The sequence below is a fragment of the Cordyceps fumosorosea genome (assembly GCF_001636725.1).
Source record: "Cordyceps fumosorosea ARSEF 2679 chromosome Unknown scaffold_1, whole genome shotgun sequence".
NCBI classification, from domain to species: Eukaryota; Fungi; Ascomycota; class Sordariomycetes; order Hypocreales; family Cordycipitaceae; genus Cordyceps; species Cordyceps fumosorosea.
Genome location: NW_017387301.1, coordinates 1861629 through 1888022, shown reverse-complemented (window position 1 = coordinate 1888022; position 26394 = coordinate 1861629). Strand labels below are relative to the sequence as shown.

General features: G+C 53.3%; 8 protein-coding genes across 8 annotated transcripts; 4 read left to right on the top strand and 4 right to left on the bottom strand.

Moving 5' to 3' along the window:
* Positions 1–1273: 1273 nt before the first annotated feature.
* Positions 1274–1603, bottom strand: ISF_00610 (hypothetical protein; the record flags this gene model as incomplete). Its single annotated transcript, XM_018844217.1, has 1 exon — positions 1274–1603. One exon carries the CDS (start codon positions 1601–1603, stop codon positions 1274–1276), a length of 330 nt encoding a protein of 109 aa, XP_018708667.1.
* Positions 1604–3311: 1708 nt separating this feature from the next.
* ISF_00609 (hypothetical protein) lies at positions 3312–4133 on the top strand (the record flags this gene model as incomplete). The annotated part of the gene is made up of 3 exons (XM_018844216.1): positions 3312–3390; positions 3516–3907; positions 4101–4133. The coding sequence occupies 3 exons, from the start codon at positions 3312–3314 to the stop codon at positions 4131–4133; spliced, it is 504 nt and encodes a 167-aa protein (XP_018708666.1).
* Positions 4134–13246: 9113 nt separating this feature from the next.
* ISF_00608 (Zinc finger, CCCH-type) lies at positions 13247–15309 on the top strand (the record flags this gene model as incomplete). Its single annotated transcript, XM_018844215.1, has 3 exons — positions 13247–13343; positions 13628–13746; positions 13834–15309. The coding sequence occupies 3 exons, from the start codon at positions 13247–13249 to the stop codon at positions 15307–15309; spliced, it is 1692 nt and encodes a 563-aa protein (XP_018708665.1).
* Positions 15310–16582: 1273 nt separating this feature from the next.
* ISF_00607 (NADH:ubiquinone oxidoreductase 9.6kD subunit) lies at positions 16583–17401 on the bottom strand (the record flags this gene model as incomplete). The annotated part of the gene is made up of 4 exons (XM_018844214.1): positions 16583–16629; positions 16712–16841; positions 16940–16957; positions 17177–17401. The coding sequence occupies 4 exons, from the start codon at positions 17399–17401 to the stop codon at positions 16583–16585; spliced, it is 420 nt and encodes a 139-aa protein (XP_018708664.1).
* A 1885-nt stretch (positions 17402–19286) lies between these two features.
* ISF_00606 (zinc carboxypeptidase A 1 precursor) lies at positions 19287–20717 on the top strand (the record flags this gene model as incomplete). The annotated part of the gene is made up of 1 exon (XM_018844213.1): positions 19287–20717. One exon carries the CDS (start codon positions 19287–19289, stop codon positions 20715–20717), a length of 1431 nt encoding a protein of 476 aa, XP_018708663.1.
* Positions 20718–21071: 354 nt separating this feature from the next.
* On the bottom strand, positions 21072–22089 carry ISF_00605 (NADH-ubiquinone oxidoreductase 23 kDa subunit; the record flags this gene model as incomplete). Its single annotated transcript, XM_018844212.1, has 5 exons — positions 21072–21148; positions 21212–21410; positions 21482–21574; positions 21644–21671; positions 21791–22089. 5 exons carry the CDS (start codon positions 22087–22089, stop codon positions 21072–21074), a joined length of 696 nt encoding a protein of 231 aa, XP_018708662.1.
* Positions 22090–22878: 789 nt separating this feature from the next.
* On the bottom strand, positions 22879–23607 carry ISF_00604 (hypothetical protein; the record flags this gene model as incomplete). Its single annotated transcript, XM_018844211.1, has 2 exons — positions 22879–23330; positions 23397–23607. The coding sequence occupies 2 exons, from the start codon at positions 23605–23607 to the stop codon at positions 22879–22881; spliced, it is 663 nt and encodes a 220-aa protein (XP_018708661.1).
* A 2507-nt stretch (positions 23608–26114) lies between these two features.
* ISF_00603 (hypothetical protein) lies at positions 26115–26372 on the top strand (the record flags this gene model as incomplete). Its single annotated transcript, XM_018844210.1, has 1 exon — positions 26115–26372. One exon carries the CDS (start codon positions 26115–26117, stop codon positions 26370–26372), a length of 258 nt encoding a protein of 85 aa, XP_018708660.1.
* Between the last annotated feature and the right edge of the window lie 22 nt (positions 26373–26394).

Here is a 26394-nt window from a genome sequence, read left to right as displayed (position 1 = left end):
TTCCTCTCTCCCTCCCTAACTCTTTCGTCTCTTGCCCTTCACCCTTCTTCCGTATCTCCCTCCCTGACTCTTTCGACCTACCTACTCCCCTTGACACACCCCGAACCATGCCGTTTCCGTCGTGGTCGCGTCACAAAAGCCGCCGCGACGCTACGAGCAAACCGAGTAGCCAAACCGAGTCGGCCGTGTCCGTCAAAAACGAACCTATGCCCCCAGCATCCTCTTATCATCGGGGTTCACCTCCTCAAAGGCCGTCTTCACCTGCGCCTTCCTATACACAGGTGAGTTCAGAGAACCCCCTACCAAGCTATAGGTAACAAATGACTGATCAAATAGGTAGCTACCTCAAGGCCGGATGATGGTGGACCACATTTGGAGGGGGAATTTCCTGAACCAGCGCTACAGCCGTCTGATGGGCCTTCCTGATCACCGTCTTGTCAAGATCATGAGCTATGTGCATCTACAAGACCTTGTGCAGCTACGATATATCTCGCGCACCTTTCTACGCCTCTTTAGCGTCCATGAGACTTTTCGTCCATTGCACTTGATGCCAGAACAAAGTCGCCGACGATTCGAGTACACAGCAAGACTCTGGGCAGTGCCCCGTGCCCTCCCGCTTGAGCCACTACCTCCATTCTATTTCGAGACAAGCGTGTGTCTGGAATGCCTCAGAAAAGGAAACGGAGAGATACTAGAGCAGGAAATTTACGCAACAACCCTGGTACGGCTGTACTGTTCAGCCTGCGGCACTCAGCACAGGGCGCTGCACTTTTCTGCAATCCAACGAAAGGAGAAACGGGACAGCCGCAGAGTCTGCATGGGACACGAACGCCGTTTTCAACTATGCGCGCACAAGTCCATCAGCCTTGGTGACGCCGAATCTCGCGCCGCATCTACCTTTCGGAACCAACTCACCTGCAGCCATGCCCACGCTGAAGGTCGACCTAGATGCAATGCAAAGAAATGCCCGGCCGATAATCAACCCCATGTCAGATTCTATCGCAATGAGAAGCAAGAACTGCGGATCGAGATATCCTTTGCCTCGCACATCCGGGTGAAGAGATTACCGAATGGCAAGATCTGCCCCGTGGAGCTGCGCCAGGAATTGATTCTCTCCAATCAGCACGACGTCGTCGCAGAATGGTACAGAATGCTTTGCCGCACAGGCTCGGACGAGATGCGCGCATTCGACCCCAATCTTTGTGACTGCGTCGACTATTATGGAGGCTCTCCCATACTAGAGTCTGAATGCCCGATCCATCTCTGTCCAACGTCATTTACGCGTTGGCAGGAACGGGTGCCCGATGGCGGCCACGTCAGCTTGACAGGTCGGTGCGCTTACGCGCGGCACGGCTTCACGGTGGATAAATCGGGGATTAGTCTCCGCGTCGACTTTCTGAGGTGCGCAGACGGAGGCCGAAACGACATGCTCGGGCTGCGCAAGACCCTCGACTGCCTGGTCGACCCCGACGTGCCCTTCTGCTCGGGCTGGGCCGACCTCGTCCTTTGGGGATGCTACGATGAGGATGCGGATAAAGAAGAGCAAGTTACCTGCCAAAAAGTTGGATGCGCAACCCGATCCTTGCAATGGCTCGACCTGCATCTACGCCCGATCGAGGTAAAGCTGATGAGGAGAAGGAGCTGCAGGGAGCCATGGCGCACACATCGCTTCCTCCAGCGGCCGACGACTACTCGCCTTTAACAGGAAACGCACAACACAACGCAACACGGCTCGGCTCGGCCATGATGCTGCCACGAATGCAATCGGCGGATGACCTCTTTAGAGGCGCGCGAGAAGGAAGCTGTGGGGTCCCTCTTACAAAAACCTATTTAACAACTAAGCAGGATATACACGTACCTCCCTGGGTAGAGGGCAATGCGTCACAGCCCATCTGCGCTTCCGCTGGGTCGCGAAAAATATTATTAAAATCCACCATCGTTAATATCGTCATTACTGAATCGGCCGAGTGAGGGCGACTGGTGAGTATGAAATGCTACCTTTCTCTTCATTGTCTTCCTCGCAACCCACACCAGCGAATCATTGCTGCATAACCCCAAGGGCAGCTTCCAGAGAGAGATGTTTACATTTCTACGAAGGGAATAATATCTGTCGGATGAGCAGGGCTTCAATTAGGGGATGAAAGCGAATTCATCCTGTCGATATGACTAATGGAGGATGAAAGAGGAAGCTATCGTAGTGCAGATGTAAGAGCTGGGAGGGCAACATTAAACATTAAGATAAAAATACTAATAGGAGCAAGTCTAGTCTAATAATGATAAAAATAGTTAATAAAAACTAGATAAAGATGATCACATGCGGCTTCTGAGCTCGCCACCTCGAAGGCCGCACCTCCGACAGCGTGAGAGGCCGGGCCGGCCTCGACGTCGCCGAGGCGCCGTTGCCCCCTTGCCACCGCCGCCGCCCAAATCGCCCCCATGCTCGCCGCCGCCGCCGCCGCCGCCGTCATGGCACCTTGTGCCGTCTCCGTGCTCATTGTTGTTTCGTTGTTCCTAAAACCGTCAGCAGTGGACCACGAGAAATTGAAGAAACAGAAAAAAGAAAAGAAGCAAGGAAGAGTGCCAGCCCCCAATAAACAGTCCATGGGTTGGTGGTCGGACAGCCATCGTTCCAGGAAGGAAGGAACCAACCCTCTCGGCAGCGGCTGGGCCCAAGCACGCACACTCCTGCCTGCAAACGCTGCCGACTCTTTTGGGGCCTTGTCCTTTGTTTTGTTGTGCTCCGTTGCCTCCCATGCTTCTCTTCTTCCACATCTTTCTTCATCTCTTCGCTATTCTGAGCACTATACTTCAAATCTTTGCCATTTACAGTATCTTAACTATTCCCATATCTTGGCTATTCCCATGTCTTGGCTATTCTCAGCTTCTTCGTCATGCTTATGACTTCGCTTTTCTCGGTATGCACGCACACTCACGTCAAACCCTTCTCTTCCCCGTTTCATTCCTAACATAGCAAATGCAGTGCACATCGCAGCAAACTCCATGCCTCGCATACAACAAGACACCGTCACATCACACCCCAGCCGCAAAAGTAATACTACATACACGCCTGGTTCTCAAACTTACAAAACCCACATGGTAAATGCAGAATCCCAACTCATCAACTTATCCCTCTCCGAGCTTCAGTCGCTGACTATCCTCGACTTTTAGCCTTACCCCCGCTTCCCGCGGCTTAATCTTTCCCCCTTCGAACCGAGTTCGCCGCCTTCAAGCCGCCTTCACAGCTGCAGCTACCACGAGCGTTCAAGAATCCAAGAAGCGATACCGAACGGACCTGCTGTTACCTTGTCACGATGCAAAAAGTGATACTTGCGGACTTCATCCTGTCTCTCAGTGGTTTCATGAACTCCATGAACTTGCTACATGGGCAGCGTCACGAGCAAGATACAATATTTGATGCATTGATATACCACGACGCGTCTTACTATTGAGCCGACATGCCGAGCGATACACAACTCTATCGACTAGCTACCGTTACTGCTCTGCCTTACATCCAGGTACGTTCCTAAAACTCGTCGGCAGTGGACCAGAGAATTCTTCTATCTACTTCTTCTACTCTTTCTACTTCTTCTACTTCTTCTACTTCTTCTACTTCTTCTACTTCTTCTACTTCTTCTACTTCTTCTACTTCTTCTACTTCTTCTACTTCTTCTACTTCTTCTACTTCTTCTACTTCTTCTACTTCTTCTACTTCTTCTACTTCTTCTACTTCTTCTACTTCTTCTACTTCTTCTACTTCTTCTACTTCTTCTACTTCTTCTACTTCTTCTACTTCTTCTACTTCTTCTACTTCTTCTACTTCTTCTACTTCTTCTACTTCTTCTACTTCTTCTACTTCTTTATTAGCTTCTTTCACGTCTTCTTCTTCTTTGACTCCTTTCCTATTAGTGTAAGTTGGCTTTTAATGAGACATCCTTATTTCAAAGCCCATTTTCTACTTGTCTACCTCTGACTAACTTGGAGCCTTGAGCCATCAGGTCTGTCGCGTCATGTCAATTATCGACGGTGGCGACTCTGCGTTACATTTATCTCGGAAACAATATTTCGCTGAATTTACATCTAAGCTCTGACAATTACACAAGTGCTGCTCAGTATTCGACACCTACAAGCTTTAATTAGCCACATATACACAAGTCTGTCGTTGGAACACCATTATTCTTCGCGCGCAACTCCCACTGGCGACCCGGCTGAAGCAACCCCGCAAACTCAATGGCTCCTTGAGCAATAACAGCAACGACAACTCGGTAACCTCCGAGACAAACGAGGCATGGTGGAGGTTACCCCCATACGACACGTTCAGGAGCTCTTCAACATGCAGAACCAGACCATCGTGCCGCTGCATACGCACCAAATTGAGCTGTCACAGTTCAAGGCATGTTACTACGCTACAAATCTCAAAATTAAAACCAATCTGCCGCGCCACCACATTATAGAGATGCTCGCATACTATTTCTCGGAAAGGACTTCAGGAAAACTGGCCTGAGAACCTGACTATGGTGACGGGCAAGCTCTGCTTCATGCTTGGCTGTGACCTGCCTACGACAAATTGCATAGCCACGCCTTGCCTAGTCTGGTTCTTGCTGTGCCAGCGCGGCATATAACCACCGGCATCAAGCCCGTGGTCCGCTAGGTCATCCATTACTCTATCTCGCCCTCTCTCCCAGAGACGTGACCCACACCCTCGACAAGGTCTTCCGACGACTGGTGTACAGGACCTGCTTTGACGGGCAGGTGCACCGATGAGTGAAGGACTTCCTAGCGGAAGACAAACTCCTCGCCTGTTGGCTAACATAACGGACTTGCATAGATGTTTGCGGCAATCAACACTGGATGACTGGCTTAGAGCCTTGAGTGTCGGCCACCCACTTGCCTCTTGCATTACTAGTACACTTTGCGTCATCACATCAAGGCTTCGGAAAATGCCAGGAACCTCAAGGTTTTCATCGCATTCTATGAATATTCAGCCTTACAGTCCTCTATTTCTCAATATTCCTCTGTCGCTGTGTGTTAAGGTCGAACCTAGAGCCGTCGTTACAAAAGACCACAGCAGCCACGTCGAGCTGTAGATGGGCAGGTCACCGTCACTAATCAGCGCCATCGCCATCCTACAATCTTATAGCATTAGAAAGGTCGCTTCTGGATGCTCCGGTTCCAACCTTGTCTGATGTGTTGAGGGCTTAGTCGCGCCGCCATGATGCGAATTACGGGGAAGCAAACGGTAGTCGGGGGCATTGTTGCGAGAAGGCATAGCTCCCTCAGCGGACCACGACTTTACTGGTAAAAGTTGTTTTAGCGGACGGTCGTGGATGTATAAGCGTCATTACAATTGAAACGCGAGGGAAAGCTGTTGGCGTGTTCTTCGATGGAATTAAGGGTCCTGCTTGTTCGGAATACTTTGAATACATCATGGAAGCCCAGGCTGGGCATCTCAATACCATTATCTGGGCTTTAGCCTATCAAGTGGCAGATGTCACTAGTCGTATAATTCAGTTGTTGAATTCCATGTAACAGCAGATACTTACCAGTGCTCTCACCATCTAGCCTCTGAGTGATAGCCATTCGAAAGTGTTCGAGATGCTGCAGCGACGAAGAATCTTGCTTGTCGCCCCGAAACTTTTTCACCGCAGAAAAGGATACCGTACTTTTTCATATGGATAATCCTAAAGCTTGATATCTATTTAACCCATTGGGATTAGCCATCTGTTCAGCCTGGAGCTGCGCATGGCACGCCTCTCGACTGGTCGGCCCAATGCCACACTTGCACTTCCGAAACTGGGTACAACACTCACCTGTCCACGGCAATTTCGGTGTGGCAAATACATGAGGCCTAGAAGTTGTCGGTTCTTTGGAAGAGGCAGAGTGCACTTTTCACTTACACCAGAGGCGTCAGTCTGTGGTGGGTCAGTCTACGGATAAGACAATCATGGGATGCGTCGATGCCACCCCAACTGACAGGTTGTGTGGGTATGGGTAAAGGTGGGTTGCCGTCGTGAAAACAAGGCCGGTTTAGCAGATCTCGCAGCGTCCACGGGCGATGAGTGGCTGAACGCCCGCTCCCGAGTACATAGTAAGTGTCGTGGGAAGTGGGCTGGCCAAGAAGTAGAAGGCGCCGGCCTCCCCCCCCCTTTTGACCGCCTAGTTCGTGCTATGCCGTCGAGGACATTGAAGGGTGCGCCATGCTATTGTGGCCACATACGAGTATTGTGGCGAGGGAATAACCAATGTACGCGGGTTGCGAGTGAAGCAGGGAACGACAAGTTGTGCCAATGAGGGCGGCCCGTCCAGCTACCATTCTGCGACAGCAGTGGCGGCCATCACTATTCTGGCTAAGATTCCCGCAAGTTGAAGCCCAAATTGTAGATTTTAAAGTAACCTGTGACTATTAATCATCACTTGTCATACCTGCTCAAGACAAGTCAAATGTGGACTTCCTCATAGAGGGTGCTGGCCTTGCGTCAAGCAAGTCTGCAAGCACATGACCAAGCGGGAGCATGCGCAGGCGCTCTCTGTAAATCCGGCTTCAAGTACCTTGGAAGTAATTTGAAAGTACCCGGATCGGCACGAGTCTGTGGCAAAGTAGGCCTCAAGGGTCAATACGAGGCCTTGCCTGCCATGAAAGCCAGCCCGCAATGTAAAAAGGGGGAGGGGGGGTTGGTTGGTTGGTTGGTTGGTTGGTTGACGACGACATGAGGTATGGAGTGTAGGGAAAGCAGGCCAGACTCATCCCGTCGTCTTGGATATGCGGCTGCATAGGTAATCGGGATGGAAGAATCCCAGTTCTCGGAGTGTACCAGGAGGGTATACCGGCATGGTAGGGGAGCGAGACCAACGGCGGTGTCGGCGGCAAGCTAGGACGGCGCAGGCTTGGGTGAGGTGTGGAGGGGGGCGTTGTGGTCACCCGTCCGAGACACACCCACGGGAGGCACGGGGCTTTTTCTTTTTTGGAATCTACCCAAACATAACAATAACACGGGTGAAAAGGGTAGGGCGAACGAAGAGGCTTTGCAAACTGCGCTGCTATTCTAGTTCAGGGTTGGGTACTCAATACACGCACACCACTCGACGGGACAGGTTGAGACATGCGCCAGCCACATCTATTGCCTACTTCACCTCGCGTCGTGAACTTTTCCTGTCTTGATCTATAAGAAAAACCGGAATCTAGAAAGGGACATATGGTCAGAGCAGTATGCTTGGGGTCCTGCTGGGGTATGTATGCCTGCACGACACTGCAGTCGGTGTCTACTCCGATTAGACCAGGCGTGGGGTGGTGAGAGGAAGGAAAGGCGGCAATCCAATGACAGGTGTTCTCCAGACCGAGATCAGCCATGAGGCGATCTGCCAGCATTGCATTTTCTGCAACTGGCTAATAACTAGTTAGCATGATGTGCCAGGGGGGGTTGCACTTGACGCACGGTAGTTGCAGCATTCGCGCTAAGCTGTGAATCAAAGTGACTGATGGCGCTGCTTTGCTTTCACGGAGTAATCTTTCTGTACTCCGTATTTGACAAGGCGCGGAATGGCCGGACAGGGCTGACGAGCGAGCCGGAGCCATGTAGACAGGGATGATGAAGCTTTACAAATCGCGAGGGAAAGCCATTGGTGTGGGTGGCTGACGAGGCTTGAATCGCGGTAAGCCGTAGTCACGCAAGCATTCCCCGTAACAAATGACAGGCGATAAATTATGGGCAATGAGCCATCGGGCTTCTTGATTCGATCGTTCGTTGGCCGGGCGGCGCCTTGGAGCTGAACAAGAAAATGGTAGTCGGTTCGCCCAGTCGCCCCAATAGGCGGCGCCGGTGGCTTGGCTCAGCTGGTCGCGCCTCGGACTCTATCATTTCGACAGCAACCCGAGTTGGGAGTCTTGCCGCGCCTTTCATCGTCGCCGAGCAGTGTCTGTGGGCATAAATGCCGTGCGACCGGGATCTTGCTTCCCTACAAGGCTGCAACCAACCCCGGCATGGGTCCACGGCATGGAAGGTTGTATCTCTCGCTCTTGTCACACGAAGAAATACAGACGGTAAGGATGGAGCACCGGGAACATTCAAATATGGGGGTATTTGTGGAAAATTAGGGAAAACACTTACCGGGCATAACATGGACAAAATGCACCTAAACTCGCCGATCACGTCACTAATAATGGCGGATCCCCGGACAGTATCAGGGCTAATTAGCACTGCAACCGAACATGTAGAATTCGACAAGGAGAGGGAGAGATGCGTCTTATCAGATGAGGAGTCTCGTATGAATCTTACGCATAATTACCATTTTTGGTGAGCCGTTTCAGCGATGCTATATAGATGAGTTAAAGCGCAATGTCGCGTGTATGTGGGAAAGCGCAAAAGATGGATAGGTAAACGAACGGTGCCTAAGGCTTGATGAAGGCTCTGCTAAAGGGTCAACCGAGCCGCGTCATAATTCGAGCCGCGTCATAATTTGAGAATTCGAAATTTCTTGTGCAATTTTACTTGTGTGGTGTTGAACAACGGTTGGATTCGGTGAGTTGTGATGCCTGCCTCATCATGCTCCTGCCTAGTTATGGGCTGCTAAACCCCATCTTCAAGGGTACACTGTCGAAAATAGATAATGTGAGATGTGACTGGCCGGTGGACGCGCCGGACGACGGACACCTGCTTGTTGTGGTGCATTCTGCATTCTGCAGCATGGCTTAACTCGCAACTAGGAGCTCAACTCCACTGCCGATGCCACCAACGGCACATCATCAATCGATGGCTCGGGTGTGATGTGGTGGTGGTCTCAGACGACTTGCCAAGAATCCAAAAGCTTGCCTTTTGCGGCACGTGCTGCTTCTTAGGTCGGATGGGAGGACGGGCGCGATTCATGCGACTGTTCAGCCTGCTAGAGAGGCGCCAGGTGCGATATGACGGAAGCCGCCCGAGGCGAACCAGTATTCCTACGAATTGCGAATTCAAGTAGGACGTGCCGCAGACCTGGCTGCGTCGTAAAACTTGCCACTACCACCACCACTACCGCGGAGACTAACAACTAAATAGTACGAGATACACACAACTGTTGCTGCAAATACCGGCTTGTGTGGTTCGCGCCGCGCCGTGTCTCCCGCTATTTATGGGCCATGGCTTGTCGAGGCGAGCCCCCCCTAAGTATTTGGTCCTTGCTTTATACGGATACAGGCATTATTAGCGGACGTTATTGAAGTTGGCGTGAGCTTGTGCCATGCATTACAGCGCGGGGGAAAAGCAGGGAACCGCTTCGCAGGTGTGCAAGGGTCTGTCTGGTGTAAACGAAGGCCAGGCCCGATAGCTCACTACTTAGGGGATGCCTTCGCAGCTGACAGTCGAACGGTGAGAGAAGGAAAGGGAAAAACCAAGAGACCGGAGCTTCTGGTCCTGGACGGCGTCTCTATCTACTGTACCCTTGTCAGCTGATTTCGGCTGGAACTCGTATCCCATCAGTGATCAATTCAGATTCAGACGACAAGCTGCATGAGAAGGCATCAATGGCTGCGTCAAAGAGGGGAACCTTATATCCGATAAAATCTGGGGTCAAGTGCCCATCTTCCACGCAATCTAGCATTATGCAGCGGCCGCAGCAGCAGCAGCAGCAGCAGCAGGCAGGCAGCATGAGACTGTGTGGGTAGTAGTGGCTCACAAATCAAGGCAATGGGCAGCCCTTTTCCGGGAAATGATATGGTAAGGGAAGGGGGACGACGGACTATCTATCATCAGACGCGAGGCCGTGGTGGCGAATATTTTACGACTCTATCCATCTCGCTTATTACTGCAGTGATCGCCTAGTAGTTAGCAGCAGGCCATTCACCATCTGTTGATGTTTCTGGTACAGTGGTGTACTGCACTAGTCATTAGGTTAGTAGTTACTACATACATACATACTGTAGGTATGTAGCTTAAGGCATGACGATCCAGCAATCGCCAGCGCTGGGTCGCAGCAGATCATGGCGCCGGCCTGCCGTGGACATGCCAAATTTCGTGCATATGCAGTCGATTACATGTCAAATGCGCATGCCAAGGGCAGAATTTCCCGATGACTACGTACAAGGACCAAAAAGTTGATCGGGGGCGGCCAAAAGGCTCGGGCCGAACGACTCGAGTCGGTCAGTCTCAGACAACGGGAGCGCTTCTCGGCCCCAAGAGAGCCATTCAGCTGGGAAAGTTACCTATGTAGACGAAATAGTTAGATTCCGCTCTCTCTCCAACTGGGCAGTCTTTCTCCAACTAGGCAGTGCTTGCTACCAAGAGGCTGTGGCACGGGCATTCCCGACAAATGCGGTCGGATGACCACAATGGGCAAGACGACATGGGCATGGGCTCCCTCGAGAGACAGCCAAGACCCTCGGGTCTGCGACAAAATCATCATGCCAGGCTGAACAATAACTGTCTGGCAAAAATGCGGCTTGAATTCTGGACTAGAAGTCGCTCGCAAGCCATGACGCCTTTTTCTTGTTAGTGGTAGCGGTCAAGTAGTGAGACATCTCAGCTCCCAGCTTCTAGTACAAGATGTCAAAAAAAAAAAAAAAAAAAAAAAAAAAGAGCCAAGATATACACTTTGTTACAGATGACGTATATGTGCATAACACTTCCCGTCCACTCGGTCCAATCAGTGTCCCGGGAACCGGGCTACGAGCAGCTGGTGCAGCGGTCATGATCACGGTGCTCGGATATGTATGGGGGTCATCGATAGGCGCACGCAGGGCCAAAGTCTACCCGTAACTAAGTTAACTAGTAGGTACAAGTACATACAGTTGGACGCAACGGGCAAGTAGTATTCATGACCAGCAGGATGACTGGAACGAAGAGAAGATGGAAACTTATTGGTACAGCATCGTATCGTAAATTCCGCTAGTAGTCGGGGTGAAGCCATCATCTTGCCAGTCGGGAAAAGGGGGGGGGGGCTGGCAGCGGCCACCTGCCCACACCTCTTGGACAAGACTGGGAGGGTGCTCAAGCATTCACATTCACACTCCCCAGCCTTCACCGTCGACGTCTTCTGTGTCGCCTTCAGCATATTTCCCCCCTGTCGTTTTCTTCTTCCCTATCTTTGTCAAGTGCTCTTCTTCCCATGCTGGTATTCGCATGTGTGTATATGTGTGTGCCCGTGCGAGGGCAGGTGGTCTGGTCGGCTAGTGGCGAGGAAAAGACAGGCGCCTGCGATGGATGGTGTTGAAGGGCTGTGCACAAGGCGACAGCCCCGGATCATGGAATTCCACATTGTCCATTAGCATCCTGTAGAGAAGTAGGAGACAGGGAGGCTCCAATCTTTTGATTACGTAGAGGGCCCGACCAAGAGATCCTATAGGCGCAGGGCGACTGACGACGGCGAGTCACCAGCAGGCCGTTAGTTAGCATTGCAACGACGGGTGAGAGCCTGTTTCCCGTCTGCCACCATTACTGCCGTCACCACCACCACGACGGGTTACAGACACCCTACGGATACATGTGTCTACCTACATACTAACAATACACGAGGCGAGTTTAGTGGTATTCTTGGTATAAGACGAACCTGCGCCCCCTTGTTCACGCAAAGGAGTTCCGAATGCATCCTCTTTCTCCCGTTTCTAGCGTCTGTCATCTCTCGTATAACACAGCACAGTCTTTGACGGCTCATAAATGGTCTCGCTCCAAACTTGAGCCCTTTATTTGCAGACAAGGAACGGGCCATTTACTTTTATGACTTGCTCAATTTCCCAATTCGGCGGCAAAAAAAATACTTGATCTGCCGTTCTTGTTCTCGGTAAGTTGCGACGCATACCTTTTCTACCCAAAGCGAGAGTTGATGGAGAGAGAGGCCTGGCTTGTGCGGCAATATTGCCAATATCAAGCCCTGTCTGTGGACAACATTGTGCAGTTTTGGGGACCTCTTCGTCGACGCTTTCAGCTTTCTTTCAGGGATAAAATACAATCGCCAAGACTTTTGACGTTGCAATTTATTTCGTTTCTCCTCCTCTCTCGTTGTTGTTGTCGTCACTCATCCGTTGCGTCCGCTTTCACACCTTGTTCCGGCTCAGCCGACTTACACCACCGTTACATTCTGACCAACCACGTGTTATACTGCACAACAGATTCGGCGAACTTTTTCCCCAAAGCCGTGGAGCCCCGGTGACGTTGCGCAAAGGAGGGATCATAGTGGTGCAGACGAAGACGAAAGAAGAAGTTGGTCAAAGGTTGAGGTAGGACAATTTTGACTGTTTCGGCAGTCCGCGAGTGCCGGGACACACAAAGAAAGGCGTCATCCGGTGCAGTACTGGAAAACGGAAACGAACGTGATTGATTGAGAACAAAAGTCGTGGCCAGCCAGGCTCCGAGTCATGGTCTTGGGACTGGACAGCAGGGAAACAAGCTGAGAACGGGGGTTAGAAGTCGACGTCTTTCTTCTTCCACCTCTCTCTTTTTTTCTCTTTTTTTTTCCCTTCCTTTTTTCTTTTTCGCAGTTTGTCACGGTTTGACTTATGTACACATCCCAGACTTCGTCCGACATGGGATTTGTGGAAGTTCTACAGTGGCCGAGCGCACAGCGGATGCTGATGGGGCGAGAGCGGGATTACAGTGGGAGGGTCAGTGGAAGGCAAGGACCGCGAGAGCGCCAGGTGCTTCACAGGGCCCCAAAAAAGCAAGTGCAGCAGGTGGTTGTCCAGGAGCAGCAGCAGCAACAGCAGAACGAATTACAGCGCCCTCACCACCACAATCAGAACCACCAGTCACACCGAACACAGCACCACCAGTCGCACCGAATACAGCGCCCACCACAGCACTCTTACAGCGACTCCCCGCCTGACTCCCCCCCATCGCACCAGCGGCTGTCAGCGCCTGCAACCGCCGCAACGCTCCCCGTGACGCACTCCATTATTCTCCCACCTGTCGCGCCCGTTGCGCCTGTTGTACTTGCACCTCTCTCTCATTCTCATGGTCCCCTTCTTCCCTCTCCCTCCAGTCCTCTTCATTCTCGTCATCTCTCTTCCAGCCCTCATCTCTCTTCTACTACTATACCTCTCGTATCCAGCCCTCTTGCTTCTCCTCCTCTCTCCAGTCCTCCTCTTCGTCTTCTTCATCACTCTGCTGCCACCCCACTCCGCTCGACGCCTTCCCCTCCTCGCTCTCCCCTCCCCTCCTCCTCCTCTCTCCACCGTCACACAAGACGTCTTGCCTCGTCTGTCTCTTCCACCACCACCTCTTCTTCCTCCACCCACCACAACCACCACAACCACCGACGACGCTCGTCTCGGCCCGTTGCCAACATGCCCCCCGACTATCGCCATGCCCGCAGCTCCAGCATGAGCATCGCCAACTCGTCATCTCGTCCCACCACATCCGTTATGCCTCGGAGTCCTCCCAGTAAGTCTCTTTTCTTTCCCTCCTCCCACCATGCACGGCCCCAGTCGCTGCCCAGGAAGCCCAACGCTGCCGCTCTTTTTTCTGCTGCATTTTCTTTGTCCGGCCCGGTCGGTCATCATGCTCAACAACGACCAACCCAACCAACTGCTTGCCTGGTTTTTACCGGTTAACCTCGCACGACTCGGCGCCTACTACCTATGCGCTGCCCTCTTAACGCGAATTCATATTAGAACCACCATCACCACTACTTCCCTACAAGCTAACTCGCCGTTCTCTGCTCATAGACACGTCCCATGTCCCCTGCAAATTCTACCGCCAAGGCGCCTGCCAGGCTGGCAATGCCTGTCCTTTCAGCCATGAGCTTGGTGTCGCCTCCGAAACCGTCTGCAAATACTTCGCCAAAGTGAGTCGTCCCTCGCGATTTTTCCCTCGCGATCCCCAAGCTCCGCACGCCGCCTCCAGCTTCACCCCCACTAACCAATGCCACCAGGGAAACTGCAAGTTCGGCCCCAAATGCGCAAACATCCACGTCCTACCCGACGGCCGCCGAGTCAACTATGGCAAAAACGGCTTCACTATAATAACCGCTCCTCTCGCCGGCAGCCCTGCCGGTCCGACGTCGCCCAATTCCGCTGCCAACCACACCTACACCCAGTCCTCCACCAGTGCCCTCACCACCTCGCTATACGAGGCTGATCAGTCTGGCTTACCGAGTTACCTCGCCGAGAGCCGCCAGCAGCTTCACGACCATCACCTCAACCTCGACAACGGCCACTCCTCCGAGGCCCCGTTTGCCTTCCCCGAAAGCTACGGTTCCCCTCGTGATGGTTTTGCTTTTTCTCCCGCCAATGGCAAGGGACTCTCTATCCTCGACGCCCCAATGCCCGCCTCGTTTGACTCAAACGGCATTTCCAACGCTGCCCGCTTCCCCGCCGCCCCATGGCCATCATCAGTTCCCTCCAAGTTCGGCCTCGATTCTCCTTCCGCTTCCCTCAGCAACGCCAAGGACTCTCGCACCTCCGATACCCTCAAGCTCCTACACAATTCCGCCTTTGGCTCCTCAGATCAGTTCCTCGCCAGCGGTAGTCCCCCGAGCTCGAACCCATTCGGAACGGACGAGTACTTTGGCAAACGAACTATGCACTCGTCAAGATATGCAAAACCCAAGATGCTCAGCTCTAGCGTACCAAAGACGAGCGTCGATCATGATTGGGAGGCCGGCTTTGCTTTTGGAGACGAAGGCGACAATGCGCCAGAAAACTACGTTCCAGAGAACCTACAGGACCTCTTGACACCGGCCGAGAAGGCCAGGAGAGGCTCCATGCGAGGCGAGAATGACGTCAATATAGAGACCCTGTCCAAGTACGGAAGTCCCATGGCCTCTAGTCCTAGCCGTTGGGGCTCTCTGTTCCAGCGCCAAAAGGAGGAAGAGGAGCTTGCCCGCTCTGCGCGAAACGCTGCGTCTCCTTTTGGCCATGTTGGCAGCCCTCTGCGAAACTCAACGCTCGCTCAGCAGATGGGTGGTGAAGCTTTCGGTACCAGTGTACCAGGCCGCCCGTCGTCCATGAGACTCGGCAGCGACCCTATGCCTGTCCTTACTCAGCAGTTTCAACGCAGTCGAATTGACGACGCCACCACCAGCTCCAGCCCCCGCCTGCATCCTTCATCGGCGAGGGCCGGTGGCTCCAATCCGATTGGAAAAGACCGTCCCATGGAACGCCATGTTTCCACTGGCAGCATCAGCTCCTCCGTCACTGGCCGCTTCACCACGCCCATTGATGAGGAGGACCCTGATTTCGTCTTCAGTATGGAAGAGGATGATCCGGTAGCTGCTGCACGCATGCGCAAGCGAACTTCCGCCGGCCTCGGTGTGGGTAGCTTTAACAGCTACGCCGGTGCCGTTACGGGCAAGGGTCAAGATGGGACCGCCAAGGAAAACAGGAACCCGTCAACTAACGGTCGGTGACGAAAACTTTGCTCTTTGGGCCTCACCACCTCCAGAGTCCTACCGCTGTTGCGCACAGCGGCACTATGCGCATTTTACACTTGCGTTATTCAGCCACTTGCTTTCTTAGACAAAAAGAGCACATTGGCGTTTTCTTGGCTCGACAAGCCTTTTGGGCTATTTATCTGGCTCTTGGCACTTGTATGGCTGGGCTGGTATGCAACGAGGAGATGGCCTCACCAACTTCCCTTGTCGCACATGCTTTTTTGCTACGTTCCCATTCAAACGATACCGGAGTTATTGGCTTTGCTGTTTCTGCTGCTTGAGCATTATACACTCATACAAGCAAGCACATGTTCGGAGTTTATTTATGAAAGAGAAGAAGAAGAAAAGCCTGAGTCGCGTATGGAAAATCTACATGGGATAGGACATTTCTTTTTCTGGTTACGCATTCTTTCCTGTCGACTGTCAGGGATTGGTGGAAGAAAGAGATGTTTCTTGTCTGAACGGCGCTTGATTTCTCTGTTCTTGGTATTCTTGTTCTTGTTCCTGTTGCTAATCGGCTGGTCTCCTGTATTCTGATTTCTTCCCTCCCAGCGCCTTTTTTTTTGAACAGAGAAAAAAAGAAATGGAGACACTGTCCCTACCTCTTTTTTATCCCTTTGTTTCTTTTTGGATTTTGGCTTTGCATCATGCCTTGCTCTGTTCCCACGTTCCTCAGCTTGGCTCTTGCTCGTCTTTGTTCACAATACAGTTCGGAAAGGGTACGTTCGCTCAATTTGCATCCAAGAGCTACTTCTCTATAATGTTTGTTTGAGTAGTTTATTCCTTTGTTTTCTGCCGAAAGAAAAACCTCATAGATGGGATACTGCGTGTTCCCTCCTCCGCAAGAATACAACAACGTTTCGCAGTCAGTCACTTGAAGAGTATCAACGCGCAATGAAACGGGAAAAAAGTGGTGATTTGATACACTTGATGTAGCTCAGATTCGCCAAGCATGTAAGACTTTACAGAAATCCTTTATATTTTAAAAACAACAACCAAGTCTTTCGGGGCAATTAGTCCCGCATGACAACTCGCCATCACCGCATACCCTCCTCCGCTTCTATCACATGTAGACGGCTGCTCCGCATGAACCCCGTCTCCTCCGCCTGTAGATATTGTACAACTGTGTGGTATTTTGCGTGGCTTTTTTTTTCTTTATTATCGTTCGCATATCGTATCAGCGACGCTAAATAGAAAGGCGTCTTCGACGAGCCGTGGTTCGAGAAAAAAGAAAAATCGAGTTGGCTGTTTAGTTGGCATCGGGCTGGCTGAGGATGTACTCGACAGCCTTGTCAACTGTTTTGCAGTGGTAAGCATCTTGCAGCGCGTTCGTCCTGGAGTTGACCGGTTCTCGGGGTGGCGGGGGGGAGCAGCTTACCGGAGTGGATGGCGTCGGCGTCCTTGTCGGGGATCTCGATGCTGAACTCTTCCTCAATAGCCATGACGACCTCGACGGTGTCGAGCGAGTCGAGACCGAGGTCGTTGGCGAAGTGAGCGGCGGGCTTGATCTGTATCGGGGCACGGGGGGTTAGACCGGGACGGGGGTAGACGGCAGGTGTGGAGCGGGCAGGACGTCGCGACGCATCAATTGCAGAGTAATACGTACGTTGGAAGCATCGTTAACCTAGAAGAGCGGCACAGGTTAGCACATCGTTGATAATGGCTGAACGTTTCCAATGTCGGGATATCAAAGGGGGGGCGAGATCCATCAGCCGGGCAGCTCGGGCGTTATCCGCCGAACGACTAGTGGCATCAATTGCCAGCCGAGCAAACTTCTCCCCCCCCCCCTTCACCTCTCCGTATCCAAGCTCGCAATTCCCCAACAGGAAACAAGTCTCCGTACCTTGTCGAAGCCCTGGAGCAGGGTCATGATGCGGCCCTCGACCTCCTCCTTCTTCAGGCCACCGCCGGCGCTGTACATGCGGACGGGGACGAAGCAGCTCTGGGTGGCGCGCAGGGCGACGACGCGCGGCGCGGCGGCGACGAGGGCGGTCCTGCGGACGACGGCGGCGGCGGGAGGAGCGAGGGCGGCGCGGGTGACCGAGCGGATGGCGGCTGTGCGGAACATTTTGACGGAAATTTTTTGGTTGTGTGTGGAGGAATTAGAAAGAAAGCAAGGTCGAATGTACAGAGAGGTGCAACCGGGAGGAATGAAGAAGGGTTGCTGGTCGATGCGATTGGCGTTGTTTGGGGGGGGTGAAGTAGGTTTGTGAAGACGGGTTGATAAATTTCTCGTTGCCTTTGGCCTGCAAAAAGCCCAAGGCCAAGTCATGGCAAAGCTTCAGCTCTGGCCGCGAATTGGATCACGTGATACGACTGCCAGTTTTGGTTACTCAGCTTGAGCACCTGGCGTGCTGATTGGCCGGCCGGGGACGAAATGGATGATACTTACCCTGTACGCAGTGTGCCCTTGTAGGCGACTCTTTTGGAGACGAAGAGTAATTGTAATTCGTTTTGAGAGGCTTGTTTTAGACATTTTCAGTGTGTAGCTGGAAGACTTTGAGGCGTTCAAGTCTCCATCAGCCCCAGCTGAGAGAAGTTCTGGAAACTCCATGGAAGATACACCAAATACATGGCGGCAGCAAACCCAGCCTTTACGTCGTGGGCAGGGGAGGGGGTGATCGAGCGAGATTAGTTCGGAAAGGAGACATGTACACGGGTACCCAAACCCGGCAAGGAACCACGAATAAAGATGATGAAATTATTACAATCAACTGGTATGAGGTAGTTGTCTGAAGGACTCTCCAACCAGACTTGGGCTAGCAGCCTGTACTTCAGGGCCAAGCAAGCTAGAATATTCTCGTCTGCCCGGGCTTCGCTTGCGTGACGCTATTGCACCACAATGCCAAGATGACTATCATTTAAACGAGGCTTGAAATACGCACTCTGCGGAGACCAAGTCCAAGCCTTGTTTTGCGCCTGCCGAGACTTTTTTTCTATCTTTGAGGCGAGCATTGAACAAGCTCAGAGAGGACATGGAAGCTGCCGAAGTGGCCAATGAGAACCCAAGCACAGAGCCACACCAAAACCAGCCATCCCATTCTTTCCTTCGCTCTTACAGCCTTGCCGAGCAGGTGATGCAATTTATTTGGGACGAGACTTTAACAGTAGGCGTTGCATTAAATTGCTGCCAACTGTAGTTTTGACGGCCTATCTCGGTCCAGACCTGCTTTTGACGGCCAGTCTCGGCACAAGTGTTCTATTTTCCAGGGATTGTCGTCACATGGCGTAGCTTGCAAAGAATGTGGTATTAGAGTCGCCAGGCTGCCTGCTGAAGTGATGGTACCTGCCCGAATCAACCATCTTGGAGCTTAGGATGGCCCTCCCTTGTTGCTGTAAGCCCCCCGCTCCCAGTTGCACCATTGCTGCTTTGATGCTGGAAGGGAACGGTCCTTCGCAAGAAGGACAGCGGCCCAACGCAGAAAGACGTTGAATTAGACTTCTCTGGCATCTTTGGTGCATTGAACAGCGGCGCCGCCGTTCCACACACCTTATTTCCCCGTCCTGCCTGATTCGGACCAGCCTGGCTCGGCGTTACTTCCCACCTTGTCGCCGTGTTCCATTTCTAGTGGTCCAGAGAGGGAGGAGCCATCAGGAAACGCGGGGAAGCATAGATAACGGCAATGATATCCCTGTAAATGAGGCAAAACCGTATCCAACATTCTGCCCGACTCGTTGAGAGGGTTCTTTCTGTCCATCCCGCCCCGGCGGTCCACTACAGACTCTCCGTCCTGCCTAATTCGGCGTGATAGCTTCTTGGCCTTCGCAATGGAAGCCATGGCGAGGAGTCGAGAAGTCACAGGGAACACGGCAATGCATAAATAAGAGGGAAAAGATGCCGCCGAAAAGTCGGGGAATGTATTGTGAAGTCTGTCGCTCAAGCCTTTCCTCTCATCAATCGACTCCCCTTATTCATTGAACAAGCCTCAAGCACACAGCCTCTGCCCAGCAGCATGAAGGTCTCTTCCGTGCTCCCCGTCGCCGCCGTGCTGTGCGCCGCCACCAACGCCTGTCTCCTCCCGGAGGAGATGGACGCGGAGCGGCACCTCGCCCTGCACGGCCGCTACCCCGACGACTCGCCGCAGGGTCTGCGCGCGCGCCAGGGCCCGGCAAACCCCGCCGCCACGGGCGTGCCCATTGCTACCGGCGACCGCTTCGCCGGTGGCACTGTCGCCCCGCGCGGCCAGGCCACCGAGCCGCGCGCCATCCCCTCCATCATGACCCCCGAGGAGGTCACCTCCGGCCTGCGCGCGCTGGCCGCCAAGTACACCGACGTGCGCTTCTTCGACGCGCCGCACAAGACGGTCGAGAGCCGCACCGTCTCCGGCATCGTCATCGGCAGCGGAAGTAGCGGACCGCGCATCTACATCGAGAGCGGCATCCACGCGCGCGAGCGCGGCGGCCCGGACCACATGATCTACTTCCTGTCGGACCTGCTCTACGCGCGCGACGCGGGCACCGGCGTCACCTGGGGCGGCAAGTCGTACACGAACGCACAGGTGCGCACCGCGCTGTCCGCGGGCATCGTGTCGATCCCGATGATCAACCCGGACGGCGTGGCGTTTGACCAGCGGACGGGCCGCTGCTGGCGCAAGAACCGCAACACCGCGAGCGCGCGGGCCGGCGCGGGCGCGCCCAACGCGGCCGACATTGGCATCGACCTGAACCGCAACTTTGACGGCACCTGGGACTACCGCAAGGCGTTCCACCGCAACGTCGCCAACGGGCGGAGCCCGCCGGCGTCGGACAACCCGGGCTCCGAGGTGTTCCACGGCACCGCGCCCTTCTCCGAGCAGGAGACGCGCAACATCGAGTGGGTCACCGGGCAGCACAGCAGCAGCCTCTCGTGGTTCCTGGACCTGCACTCCTTCACCGGCGTCGTGCTGCACAGCTGGGGCGACGACGAGGCGCAGACGACGGACCCCACGCAGCACTTCCGGAACGCGACGTGGGACGGCCGGCGCGGCCTCAAGGGCGACTTCCCGTACAAGGAGTACATCGAGGTGGATGACCTGGACGCGCAGAAGGAGACGTCCGTCGCCATGGTCGGCGCCATGAACGCCGCCGGCGACGGCGCTACCGTCACCTACTACGAGCAGCCGTCAGTCGACCTGTATCCGACCGCGGGCACATCCACCGACTGGTTCCTTGGCCGGTACTACGGCCGCAACTGCGGCGCCAATCGCATCAACGGCATCACCATCGAGTTTGGCAGGTCCAGCGGCGTTGCCGCATGCGCCTTCTACCCGACCACCGCCCAGTTCCACAACTCGATGCGCCAGGTTGCGGCCGGGCTCATGGAGATTGTCCTCGCGGCTGCGGGTCCGAAGGGTGACCCGAAGATTCGGAAGTCTAAACGACAAGCGATGAGGGCTGTACAGTAGTGAAGGATAGTTTAATCAACTGCCTTAGTATCACAAGTTAATAAAGCTTGCCCACACATACCTTGCTTAAAAATGGTACACGTAGCTCTGTCCGTTGATGTGGCTGTTGTCGGACGTGGGGTCTGGTTCCCGAAGCGACAACTCATGAATTGCAAGCATGGACGGGAACGGGACAAAGAAAATCTTTTCCGAGCCTATATACAGCTATGATTTCTTCCACTGCTGCTCTTCTATGCCGCGCAAACCGTTCACGCTATTCTTCTCAATACACACCATCGGGGGTTTTGCTAAATCATACAGAGGGAAAATTGTAGAGTAACTTTTTCAGCATCTTTCGCGGTATGCTGAGGGAGATTATCGGTAGGGGGCGTCGGCGCGGATGGCAGCGGCCAGTTCGGGCTCCCACTTGTCGCCGTTGGAGAGCAATTTCTCTGTCAAAGGCGGTTAGCCGGGGTCTTCAGAGGATAAAACGCCGTCAAGCATTTGGTACGTACCCTTGTTGTAAAGGAGCTCTTCTCTCGTCTCGGTGGCGTATTCGGCGTTGGGGCTCTCAACAATGGCATCGACAGGGCACGACTCCTGGCAGAAGCCGCAGTAAATGCACTTGGTCATGTCAATATCGTAACGGGTAGTGCGGCGGGAGCCGTCGGCACGCTCCTCGGCCTCGATGGTAATGGCCTGAGCAGGGCAAATCTGCAAGTGAAAAAAGAAGTATTAGATTCAGGATCGCCGGCACGAGCCAATGGGCGGCTGGCTTCACATACAGCTTCGCAGAGCTTGCAGGCGATGCAGCGCTCTTCACCTGAGGGGTATCTGCGGAGGGCGTGCTCGCCACGGAATCGGGGGGAAATGGGGCCCTGAATCAAAGTGTCAATCGCGGTTCTATTCGTCTTCGTGCGGATCGGATTTGAGGGTCGCGAATGTACCTTTTCAAAGGGGTAGTAGATGGTGTAACTGCGTCCAACCTGTTAGCGGACCCGACCTCTTCCGAGGGCAATCCAGAGCCCCCTTCGCGCCGCCGCTCTCAATTCGAGCCGGCAGCGTCTCGGGAGTACTGGGGGGTGACGACGTACGGAGGTCTGAAGAACTGCTCGAGCAGCAAGTACATTCCCCTGGCCATCTCGGTCATGAGGAAAAACTTGCCCACGCGGTCGAGGGTGCTCTCGCGGTCCCAGGACCACTCGATGCGCTTGCTCTGGCGAAAGTTTTGCGGAGGAGGCCCGTTGGGCGTGGCGTAGCCTCGTTGCTGCTGGGCAGCGGTGCGGAGGGCGACGAGCGCCGCGGCGGTTGAGCTCGAGCTCGTCGTCGTGGCGGCTCGGGTCAGCTGGCGGCGGGCCAGCATGGCCGTGGAGGCAGTCAGGGCCGGCGCCATCTCGCTCTGTTCGGGTGAGTCGTCGTCGAATTGCAGAGGAGTGCTTGCAATTGATCTCGTGTCAGGTCCGTCGGGAAGGTGGCGATGGCGGTTGGATTGGAGGTGTTTGGTTGCGTGCTGGGGGAATCGTTTTTGGTGTTCAATTAGCTTCCTTTCACTGGAGTTGCGCTGCGGGATTACAATGCTCGGGCCATGATTGGATGACAGTGGGTCACGTGCAGCGGCACGTGCACGCATGCCTTGCAGTACTTGACGACATAATGACTTTGTCAAAATTTCAGCGAAATTTTGCAAGATAGGCAGAGCAGAACATAAGGGAGATGATTCAGCCTGAAGTCGCTTCCTGATTGACTTTGCTTTGCTCGCCGTCGTGGCTGCCGGGCACGGTGCGTTCACCTCACCTCATCGGCGACTTACACATATTAGAGGAAAAGAATAAGTGTAAAGATGAAATGGCGAGCTGCAATGTGTTTGATCCATTACAGTCTATAGTCCATTCCTTGATCTCGTCAATAATGTAATTTTATTTGAGCTGCGTGCACACAGCTGACTGACACATTGGCCCCCCCTCGTGCTTCATGAGTACTTCGGGGTGTAAGCCATACGGGCAATTTTTGATTTTTTGCTCTAAAAGATTCCAGGCACATGCTCATCACCGAAGTTACAGAAAAGCGATTTAAATCGGTTGCATTGTTTTTAGAAATAAAGAACAAAATCACAGACTAGCTAGTACTTGATCGATCAGGTCGAAGGTGACTGGAGCTTTGAAGCGCTTCCGTCAATTTTTTTTTAGTTGCCGATGTACTGGCCGATGATTCCAGCAAGGAACTTCAGGCTCGGGGCCAGAAGAGCAGCCAGCTGGGCGGGGAAGTTCTCAGCGAGGAGACTCTGAACGATGAGCTGCAGACCAGGGGCAATGTCCCTGCCGAACACGCCGATAAGACCGGTGAACAGGCTGGCGACGAGGTTGAAGGTGAGGCTGACGATCGCGGAGGGGACGCCACTGAGGCCCAGGGTTTCAAGAACGGCGCCGAAGATGATGACGGTGGCTAGGACGAGGCGCTCGACGGCCTTGACGACGGGCTCGAGCAGCTCCTTGGGCACGGCGATGCGCGCGGCAAAGAGAACCTTGGAAAGGAGCGTGCCAATCTCGCCGAGAACCTTCTGAAGGTTTACGGTGACCTGGAGTGCACCGACCTGCTTGGTGATGGCGCCGGTCTTGACCTTGCTGAGGGTCACGTCTGGGGCGCAGGCTTGTCAGGAGCGGTGTCGCAACAACATTGGCAGGGTGATGGGGCTATACTTACTGATAGAGACACCGATGGTGTTGATGTTGTCGGTGGTCTTGACAATGGCGTTGATCAGGTCCTCGGCGGTCTGCGCGCGCTTCTCAATGGCAAAGTCGGCCTCGGCGGCGACAACGCCGGCGGCGGTGGCGGCCAGGCTGCCTTCGGCGATGGCGGGAGCAGCAAAGGCGGAGAGTGCCAGAGTGGCAAGGGAGAAAAAGATGGACTTCATTTTGAGGGAAGCTGAGCTGATCAAGATTGAGGTTGGTGAATGAGGCTGGATGGGGGCGTGTCTGTCTCTGGAGAGCTAAGACATCGAGGCAAAGGATGATTTCGTGGTCTATTTATATTCCGAAGGACTCCTCAAAGGAGGTACAGTAAGTTGCTTTACAATGATGCCTATTTCAGCCTTGTAATACCAGATGTGATTGATCGGTAGAGGTAGAGGGCCCTGATGGATGAGCAAGTTTGTCTATGGCGTTGCTGATGCCATCGTGGGGGCCAGATGTCACGACACATGTCACATTTGCGGGTTAAACTTCAATTTTAGAATATAGTTCTTCTCTATTTGATGTATACTCAGCCTGACACCATCCAGCTTGGAATCGCGAGATGACCTAATGCAACACTTGGCCACCACGACAGCTTACACTCGTCACATATGCCCTGCAGTCTCCGGAAAAGGGCAAGCATGCAGCTAATTGCCACGTGAGTGTCTCTCAGCTGAATCAGATATAATTTTATATATAGCAAGTGCCTCGCGGCATATCCGGATTTAGTGTAGTCAATATTGAAGTCGCATGGCACCTACTGGCACGGCGGTTCCGCCAGCTTGCCTTGAAATTCTGACATGTATGAGCCAAGAGGTTCTAGACTCATCTTTGAAGCGACTGAACGTTGCAGAAATGTGTTGTTGCTCTTGAAATTGCTGACTTCAGTTGCCTCAGCGAACCCGTCGCTGTTGCAGCGTCTTTCAGCCCGAAACTTGCTTGCATTCATCCCTTGGCCATACGGCTGTGCAGCCTTATCGCCATCTGTTTCCACGGTCTTGTTTTGTTGGAAGGGAGACTCCCTTTCGGCAAAAATACCACGGTGTTGCCTTTTTTGATATACAAGGTACTGACTCCCTGGAGCTGTCGGAGCGGGACGAGAAGCGGACGATGCTTGGGTACAATTCCGAGCGAAGCGAGGGAAGGGCGGGTTATGGAGCTTGCGAGGTGTATCGGATATTTCGCTAAGCTCCGTTAATATGCCATCCAGACCTTTTTTTTAGGAAACGGGAATGACAACACGATTCAGCTGGTATTTTAGGTTCAAGCAGGTCGAATCGGTTCGGCGAACTCGCCCACGTTTGCTCCAGGGCGAATTCAAATAAGCCTTGAACGTCACCTTCTGGAACGTTGCACTTTGACTCCGATAGGATGAGTGATTTTATATTGACCTCACCAATTTTACCAGATAAGCCGCTATTTCTTTGACTGTTCGCACGTGGCATAGCCGGTCAACTACCTCAGTGTTGATCATCATGCATCGGAGATCTTGGGAGATCTCCGGCGCATCACAATAATATCAACAGTAAGCTAAGTCGGTACGGCGACAGGTACTGTTTGACAGTTCTCTCACATGGAAAAATAAAGTGAGGAAAAATTGACCAAAAAAGATAGAGCGAAATCTCACGTCTCTTGACCAGCATCGCGGATGGACAAAAGTCTAGAATAGTCCAAGGTGGAAAGATTGTCCGGAAACGTAGTAAAATAAACTTTGGGGGTCTCATATTTTCCGCCATCAGCTGCTCCCTAGTAATTCAACATGCCGTGCTAACGACGGGTATCCCGCTGTCCCTTGCGCCTTATTTGATAGCGTGTGAGCTATCACAATGACACAATACTGTGCTGGGGGATCTTTAGCGGCCGTAGATGGACCGGTTCCCCTTCTTCAGTGTGTTATTCCACTTGCGGTTCAAGGTCGTCCCGCGTTATCATGAAAGATACGGCCACAATGCCATCTACTCTGGCATCCGGCCGATTCTATTGGAAAGTCTCACAGACATGCCGACCAACGAGACTGGGAATACCGAAGCAGCTAATTGTGTAAGGACTGAATTTTAGATTTGTATGCAGCGCCCTTATGAAAGGAAGTGCCGCACGTGAAACCGCGCCAAAGGCATGAAACATGCTGCCTTGATGAAAATCGAATACCCCAAATCTAGGTTTTGGTACATGCACAGGTAAGTTGGTTGTGTCTTGCCATCGTCACCACGCCGCGCGCGACCTACAGTTACATAGCTACATAGATGTAGGACGGTGTCCAGCCGCGCCGACAGAGTTCAGCAAACATTCAACACCAACTTTAATAAGCACCACTTAAGCAATCATTAGTTCTTGAGAACACATTACATAGAAGAGATCCCCGCCATCTCGAGGAGAGCGCTGATACGCAGAATAGTGATGAGATGAGAACAGACGTAGAAGAAAATAGACACGGCTGGCAAATGAAGACAACACAAGGACCCAACCAGGTCCTAAAAAAATCCGTGGCGTCTGCAAACAGGAGTGTTCTCGAGCTGCTGGCCGTTTGTTCGTTTCTTCCCGGAACAATGGCCGTCTGGCCACCCGCCCCCACCCTTCGACCGTTTGTTGAGGGCCTGGCAACTCTTTCTTTCTTCCCCCTTTCTTCCTTTCCTCAGTTTCTCTGCCCCTCGGTCCACTGCTGACAGTTTTAGGAACGAGACAAACGAAAATGCGAGCGGCAACGGCACTCGGTGCCACGATGACGGCGGAGGAGGAGTGCCGCTGCGTTTTCGGCGGCGGCGGACGCTCCGTCGTCCGGAAGCTCCGCGCGATCTGGAATGCTGCGATGGTGATGCTCGGGTTGGCCCGGATCGTGGTCTTGGTCAGGATCGCCCTCGTCCTCCGGGACATCAAGGCGGCTCGGGGGCCGCCTGGAGCCTCGGGGGCCGATCCTGCCGTTGGCGGCGGTGTGAGAGGATGTGGTTAAGTATTTTTGTTCATCTTCACGT